The sequence below is a fragment of the Miscanthus floridulus genome, chromosome 7 (assembly GCF_019320115.1).
Source record: "Miscanthus floridulus cultivar M001 chromosome 7, ASM1932011v1, whole genome shotgun sequence".
NCBI lineage: Eukaryota > Viridiplantae > Streptophyta > Magnoliopsida > Poales > Poaceae > Miscanthus > Miscanthus floridulus.
Genome location: NC_089586.1, coordinates 5,828,967 through 5,837,272, shown reverse-complemented (window position 1 = coordinate 5,837,272; position 8,306 = coordinate 5,828,967). Strand labels below are relative to the sequence as shown.

At 45.6% G+C, this 8,306-nt stretch overlaps 2 protein-coding genes across 2 annotated transcripts; both read left to right on the top strand.

The window, feature by feature from the left end:
* The first annotated feature begins 1,053 nt into the window (after positions 1-1,053).
* LOC136464969 (transcriptional regulator SUPERMAN-like) lies at positions 1,054-1,662 on the top strand. The gene has a single exon (XM_066463891.1). It carries the CDS (start codon positions 1,054-1,056, stop codon positions 1,660-1,662), a length of 609 nt encoding a protein of 202 aa, XP_066319988.1.
* A 3,484-nt stretch (positions 1,663-5,146) lies between these two features.
* Positions 5,147-6,708, top strand: LOC136462415 (uncharacterized). Its single transcript, XM_066461517.1, has one exon. It carries the CDS (start codon positions 5,324-5,326, stop codon positions 6,434-6,436), a length of 1,113 nt encoding a protein of 370 aa, XP_066317614.1. The 5' UTR covers positions 5,147-5,323; the 3' UTR covers positions 6,437-6,708.
* Positions 6,709-8,306: the final 1,598 nt, after the last annotated feature.

The following is an 8,306-nucleotide window of genomic DNA, read 5'->3' as shown; positions in this document are numbered from 1 at the left end:
GGCGGTGGGCATGCCTCGAATCGGTTGTATGGTGCTTGATGATTATGCACATTGTTTCGTTGAAATAAAGTGGGGGGAACTTCTTCCTCTAACTAGTTAGTATAAGCTGCGTAGTGCGTACCTGCATTAGGATTTAGAACTGGCGGGATGCATATGCTTCAGCAAGGTAGGCAGGCACACAGCTGATGATGGATCGTCTTGGCTACTGGATTGCTAGCAGAGCTAGTGATGTGCACGTGCATGTACGTGCAGTGGTCAAAGAGGACGACGGACTGGTCACTGGTGAAGTGGTGAGTGCTGTGCTGAGGGTGGCCAGGCCAAGCCTGCAGTCTCAGTTTGTTGTGCAAGGAAAGATTTTCACTGCTCACCTTTGACAAACGAGAGATGGGGATACCGAGGAAGCTATTTCGGGTTCTCCTCCGACTCCTCGCTAGCTCTAGCTCACATGTTCATGTACTCCTGTAGTCGTCCATCACACAACCAGTGAAATGCAACTGCTACATGAATGAATGAATGCACCGTCGTCTACAGTGGCGTCGTCTCCTCTCTGCTGCTGGCTCGGCCCGGACTCCCTCGCACACTCCATCTTTTTCTGTCTGTCTGTGCGGGTGTGTACAGAGAGGGAGAGAGCGAGCGAGCGAGAGATCGCCCAGTCAAGTCCAACGCGCGCCATGATAGCATGCACAACTGTTCAGTAGAGAGAGAGACACGCACAGAGAGTGAGTGAGTCGTGTAGTGGATTTGCATGATAAATGACGACGACGATCGATCTATCCGATCCATGACCGGCCGGCTAGTGAGACAGAGAGCAGGCAGCACTCACTACTGCACTAGTGATGGAGGTAGCGGGACATCGATCGGTGTACAAATAGCTAGCTAGCTAGCAACACCGTTTCGTTCCACTCATCACTACGCACCAGCAATACCGGCCATTACATACCACCTAGCAAAGCACTACACCATGCATAGTATCTCTTAGCTAGCTATACCTTCTGGCTACATTGCAAGCAAGAGAAGTACGTAGCAGAGCTAGATCTAGCAGTAGCAGCTAGCATGGATGAGAGGGAGAGCAGGAAGAAGCAGCTGCAGCAGGGCACATCAAGCAGAGAGCAGCAGGCAGCAGCATCGTCATGGAGCTACAGCAGCTGCAGCTTCACTTGGCCACCGCGATCCTACCCCTGCAGCTTCTGCAAGAGGGAGTTCAGGTCCGCGCAGGCACTCGGGGGCCACATGAATGTCCACAGGAGGGACAGGGCAAGGCTCAGGCACGGCTCACCTCCTGCTCTTCCTCCTCTTCCTCCTCCTCCACCACCACCACCGGCCAGGGCACCGCCGGCGATGATGATGATGATTCCCAACCTGAACTATCCACCGCCACAGTACCATCGCCATCGCCCCAGCAGCAGCAGCAGCAAGAAGCTTCTTGATCGTGATGGTGACAGTAAGCGCCCGTCGTCCATGGAGCTGGAGCTGGGGGTTGGAGCGGTGTGCAGCAACTGCAACACTGCTGCAGCCACTTCTACTACCCCTACTGCGCATGCTCCAGCAGGTGGTGCCCCGGAGGATGCTGACGGCGATCTCGACCTTGAGCTCAGGCTGGGTGTCTCTTCTTCATCCTTCCATCACACACACGTATACGGCCGGCCGGTGCATGATATGTAACCCATGCATGATGTATATGCTCTGCCTGTGCAATGCATGTATGGATCGGAATCAAGCCATCCATAAACTAAATCCGAGTTGAGCCGGCCTATGTGTAAGTTGAAGTTGTGCTACCACAAGATAGAGATGAAGACACCAGTCTAGCTATCTCTATTAGTTCTCTACCTAGTAGTAGTAGATGATGATGATGATGATGATGATGCATGCCTAGGATTGTATGCATGTCTCTTTGATTCAGTTACATAGCTAGTCGCTTGATCGATGTACTAACTTCGTTATTAGGAAATTAAAATGTTGTGGCTTGGCTTCACATCTCTGTCGTTTCTATGTATATATACGTTCTTATTTATTATTTATTTATATATAAACTAGCTTAACTCTCCGCGTGTGGCTGTGCCAATTTTAGGATGGTAATTTATGAGAATGAAAACATTATTAGAGAGAGAGAGAGCGATGCATGTTCTAAGATTATTTATGGGCGATGCGATGAAATAGAATATATGTGTTACATTCTATAGGATTGAGTCTATTTTTGCCCCCCTAAACTCTTATGGTACCCCAAACTGCAAAATCGGGTATATTTGGCACCTCAACACTATCGAGACCATTTACGATGGTCAAAGTATAAATTAGGAGACCGTGCAAGGCAAGGTTAGAAAGCATCTTATAATAAATAAACTAGACCGAAGGATATATGAGTTGTATGGCATCAGGTGGTTTAATTTGTGGAACAAAACTTCAATAGAACTAGCTGCAATTTATTGAGTATATTAAGTATGTAGAGCGCGCGAGGTTACTGCAGACTACCAACACGATAGATTTACAAAGGCACTTAATGACAAAAACTAGCTAATTAGCTAGCATAAAGGTTGAGCTGACAAAGTTTAGTACCAAATCTGGGTAGGAAACTATTTACATGTTTGCATTGTGGAGTCAATCACCACATAAATACGAGGATCAGCAAGCCCACTACAATAATAAAGGCGGGATCCGGGGTGGAGACCAATTTTGAGATGGTGTGCTAGCTTCTTTCAGGGCTAACACTACATGAGATACAGTAGTAAATTTTCCGTAGATCTTGGCGCCGAGCTCGGCGCCAGAGTGACTGACGTCGAGCTCCTTGTCATTTAACCCCGGCCAACCTTTCTGCCCGAGCGTTCTTCCTCTTTTTTCTCCTTCCTATCGAAAGCGAGGATACCTTGCTCTCGAAGATCTACGGATCAAATCAAAGTTTCCAAGGTCCAATATGCCGATTCGTGAGGTAGGGTGAAGTGGGGAGAGAAAAAACCCGATAGGAAGGAGAAAGAAGAGCAAGAACGCTCGGGCAGAAAGGTTGGCCGGGGTTAAATGGCAGGGAGCTCGGCGCCAGTCACTCTGGTGCCAAGCTCGACGCCAAGATCTACGGCGCCGAGCTCGGCGCCAGAGTGACTGGTGCCGAAATCACTGCCATGTCATGTACCGTGCCCAGGAACTCGGTGCCAGAGACGCTGGCGCCGAGACGTGTTAGCTCGGCGCCAGCACCAATGACGCCGAACTAAAGGTTCATTTTCTGAAATCTTTCCGACAAAAATCTATCTGTGAGAAACTTTCAAAAAAAAACGAAAATGTAAAAAATTCGGTCGGCAAGGATGCCCGGGAGTGGGGGGCCTCCGCTCCGATCCAGAACGCAGGTCTTTAGCCTTATTCCTGAGTGGGTGACGATATCCAGGGCCTGTAGTGTCTCAGCCACCCAAGGGTCACCTTTTCATTATTATTTTTGTTAAAATAAAGAAACAAATCAAATTGTTGTTATTTATAAGCTTCTTATTGGTGCTAGTACCTCCAATTGCCTAAGCAATACTAGTACTACTGAGAGAGTCCTTTCCTCACTAAATTACTCCATCTGTCCCGATTTAATTGTCGTTTCCGGTTTTCGTGCCACAAGTTTGACTCGATTTGTAGAAAATACTAGCAACATTTGTATCTCCAAATAAATTTATTAAAAAATTAGATTCAAAGATCTTTCCGATGATACTAATTATATACCATAAATAATAATATTTTTTAATATATATTTTGTTAAAGTTGTTTCTCGGGAAGCGAGAACGACAGATATTCTGGGACGGAGGGAGTATGTGTGAAGAATAATTTGTGAAATAAGAACGAGAATTCATAAGCTGGAGAGTGTCATTGGTCTCATTTGTTAAGTGTGAGTCCCTTTTGCATGTTAAAGGTAGCCATATCATCAGTAGCTTCAAGGAGCACGACGCTAATGTTATCGTAGCTTCTTTAAATATTTTGTAGGTTTATTTTGTGGATATTTGGAACTTGATCACTTCTAAATTTAATCATTAGTATTTAAACATTTTTGTGCTTATGGACTGAACTTTTTTCATTTTTCTTGGATAAACCGGGAATACCCAACTATAATATGTTGGCCCTCACTGATAAATTACTATCGACAAACGTATCACTGCTGAATTTAAAAATAACTGATAAATTTTAAAAAATAATAGGCAGTGACAGATAGTTATCACTGCCAATGATAGTATTACTGTCGGGTTATATTATCAACCGGTAGTGATTCCTGTCCCAGAACCGTTAGTCTTATTAAAAATTTTTGTATAAATATTATTTATTTTGTTATGACTTATTCTATCATTAGAGATACTTTAAAATCGACTTATTTATTTTTATTATTTACATAAAAAAATAAATAAGACGAACAGTCAAATAAAAAGTATAAAAGTCAAAAAGTCACTTATCTTGGGACGGAGGAAGTACTAATTATATACTAATAACATCTTTACATGGGTAAGCGCTTGCATCCAACGAGTCTGGTCATCACAAATGCTCAAAATCTATGTATGTGTAGGAACTTGCATCCGACGAGTCTGGCTAGGACATATACATCCAACTAATCACATCATTTATCGTTCCAATTCACCCCCTAACGATTTTTTTTTGGTCACACAGTGAGACATAAAGTTGGATGTAAAAATTTTGTGAGTTTGTATGTCAAGAGTTAAAAAAAATAGATTACTTCTAGAGTTGTGGTTATTTTGATCGGTTAGCATTTGATATCACCTGAGATATTAGAATGCATGGAAAACACTCGGTATTTTTTTTTAATGTGGTGGGTGTCATGCATCACCTCACCAATGTTTAAACCCAAAACACAAATTTCATGGAGAGAAAACGTCAGTTAGAGATAAATTGGACCAATTTGTATAGTCTAGGTCAAACGATAAATAAAATGACTTGTTCAAGATAGTTAGGACTTGTCTTTCGATAGGAATGGAAATGGAATAGGCGAATTCTATCCTGATAACGGGGCCCACTTGGCAGCGTGACTTGATCCTGGTCATCCATCCATCCTCCAGATCCAACGGCGGCGGAGGCGGAGGCGGAGGAGGAGAGCAAGGAGCGCGACGCAACGCAACGGGCCAACGGCTCCCTCCTCTATTCGTCATCTTCCTCTAGCCGTGTAGGCCGTCCCCCCACTTACTCCACGCTCCACCCACCCGACCTGACCAGATCGCTGGTCAAAACCCTAGTCAAACCTTGCCGTTTGATCTCCGGCATCCAATCCAGCCTCCAATTCACCTCCTCACCAGTCCAAGATTCCAATCCAAGCACTTGATTCGAAGCGGAATCCCCCGTCCCATCCCATCCTATCTGGATGGGCGATGGCGATGCTGCGTCGGGGATGGGGAGGAGGTGCCCCAAGCATCCGTCGGAGCCGCCCTTCACCGGCTTCTGCTCCGCCTGCCTCCTCGACAGGCTCCACGCTACCAATCTAATTGGTGTGGTTGTGGCCTCCCCTTCCCGGCCGCCGCCGCCTCGTCCGCCTTCGCTTCCCTTCCACCAGGACCCGGAGGAGGAGTTCCCTGCTTCTTGTTCCACAGGGACAACAGGGGAACCGCCAGCGGTGGGGAGAAGGATAGGGGCAGGGAGAACCACGCTCCTTCGCCTCTTCCAGCAAGAGGACCAAGGAGAGGAGCGTGAGCAGGGCACCGGCACCGGCACCGACGGCGCCGCCTCCACCAGTGGCGCCGACGCCCAAGATCCGCCGCCTCACCTCCAGCGCAAGCGCTCTCTTCGTCACTCCTGCAGCGAATGGATCGCCTGCTGTGATGCCGCCGCCGCCAACCATTCCTCCTGCCTACCGTCCCGTCAGTCCCTGGACGCCTCCTCCTCCACCACCTCTGCCGCAGCTGCTGCTGCTGCTGCTGCTGGTGTGGCGCTGGCGCCTACTAATCCACACCCAAACAACGCCGCTGCTTCTGCGGGAAGCAATTGCGTTGCCATGGTCGAGAGGAGGACGGGGAGCCTGAGGTGGAACCAACTGTGGCCAATCAAGGGCTTCCTCGCCAAGCCCGCAGGACATCTGCTCAACAGGTCCTTCTCCGAGTCCTCCAGGTCAAGGTACGCTCTCCACCCTGGGGGCGCCGCCATTGCAAGATCCTCTTCGTCCCAGTCGCAAGGTATCCGACTCAACGGCAGCCACTCCGCGTCTTCCGCTGGGAATGGTATGGACTCTTCTGAGATATCACTCCCCGGTGATTCTGTTGGACATGCACATGTCCACCATTGCCGGCCTCGCCTCAAGGACAGGCTCCACTGGCTCCGCCGCAGCCGCAGCGTTCACTATTTTTCACCTCCTACCAGCACTGTGGATGCTGGTCTTACTCCTTTCAGAAGCAGAAGCAGCAGCACCAGGAGCACCACCGCACACAAGAACCACCGAAGGTTTCCTGCTGGCTTCTTTGCTACACAAAGATATCAACGCTGATAATTCTTAGGACCTGCCAGCCATAATATAGCTTCTGACTGCTTGGCTACACAATTTGTTGTAGAATCAGTAACTACAAACTACCTCAAATTGTAAACTAGCATGGTAATAAGCCGATAGGGCAGGGCTGATAATTCTCCCCCATTCTTTGTTATATATATATGTTGAAAATGGAACAAATCGCTGGAGTACATTCATTCCCACCTGTCTACTCTGTTATGGCTAATGAGCAATTCTGTGCTGTGGTTGGCCAATTAATACCAACCGATTATGATTTCATTCTCGGCTGCTTGCAACTGACTGTCAATGAAGTTTTCAAGTTGGTTTGCATGTTGTAACTCAGGTAATTTATTTGGATGTCCTTGAGCTTTTTTGGCGAACTTGCTATATGCACACGTAGTAGTGTACAGGTAAACCATGAATCTGTATAGATTCTACCAACTGGCTGTGCGATTTTGGTTGTGGCAGGATCTTCTTACAACTTGCAACCTGTAGCTATTTGTTGCCTGCTGCTTTAGTTTTGAGCTTGTGAGTTACTCTTTTCTATTGCTTCTGAATATATCGATTGATGGTTTTCCATATTAACCTGTTATTTTCTGGGTCTCTGACATTATGAACATGTGTGCCACCAGCAATCCACTATACTTCAGTTTTATGGGTTGGATCAAATTTCAGTATGCAGGAAAGTTTGATTATATGAAAGTTTGAGCATACTATTTTGCACCTTTGCTGCATGACCTGTGATACTGACAATGCACTAGCTCCATTGCATTACCTAGTTTTGAGCCCCTTTTATGTTTGTGTTATTCATCAGCTATTTTTGGTTTTGTTGGCGTACTCTGACACGGGCGGAGGAAGGACTGGTGCTGCCGGGGCTGCACCGCTGCAGCACCGGTCCACCTAAGAAAATCATCATTAGCACTATTAAATCAGAGCTGCTATATAGAAAATTAGTTGCTTTCTCCGTCCCAAATTATAAGACGTTTTGACATTTCAAGATTCAAAGTTTTTTACTATGTATCTAGACATAACATATGTCTAGGTGTGTTGCAAAAGCTATGGATCTAGAAAAGTAAAAAACATCTTATAATTTGGAACTGAGGGAGTAGTTATCGTCTCATCCAAACAATAAGTATTGGTTATCACCTAAGGTGTGTAGTTTATCTTCAATATAAAATTTGGTTCAAATCTAGTTAAATTTTTAGCCTTTCTAACTTAGCACCTCATTTCCTCTATTTCCTGCCATTGATTTGTAATATGCAAATACTAGAACCTTGAAGTTTGTGCGCTCTACAACCAAACCACCGTAATCTCAGGCCATGTTTAGATTGCAAAAAATTTCAACCTGATGAATAGTAACACTTTCGTCTTATTTGGTAAATATTGTCCAATCGTAGACCAACTAAGCTCAAAAGATTCATCTCGTGATTTCGAACTAAACTGTGCAATTAGTTATTTTTTTTACCTACATTTAATGCTCCATGCAAACGGCTAAAAATTGATGTGATGGAGAAAGAGTGAAAAAACTTGGAATTTGGAGGTGATCTAAACAAGGCCTCAGTCTTTTTTTCAGAGAGAAAGAGCCCAATTCACCAATGTATTTGAAACTCTAAGGTTCCTTTGGAAGCCCAGACCATTTCAGAGACTGCTCCAGTCTTCTCTATAAGTTCATATTGGGCTCTCTGAAGTCTGAACAAGCCGGCAAACATCACAAAGTCCAAAATAAATCTACAAAAGTACTACAACAGCAAATTGAGAAAAGAGATCGTCACAATCTAGCAGCGGACTTGTTTAATTTTTCTCAAAAAAGCAGATTTGTTTAATTTGTGGACTGTTCCTATGTTATCGATGTTAAGTAGAGGAGCAAACT

Bases quoted from the DNA above. Each gene is read 5' to 3' on its own strand.
- LOC136464969 (XM_066463891.1), top strand. From the start codon at position 1,054: ATGGATGAGAGGGAGAGCAGGAAGAAGCAGCTGCAGCAGGGCACATCA.
- LOC136462415 (XM_066461517.1), top strand. From the start codon at position 5,324: ATGGGCGATGGCGATGCTGCGTCGGGGATGGGGAGGAGGTGCCCCAAG.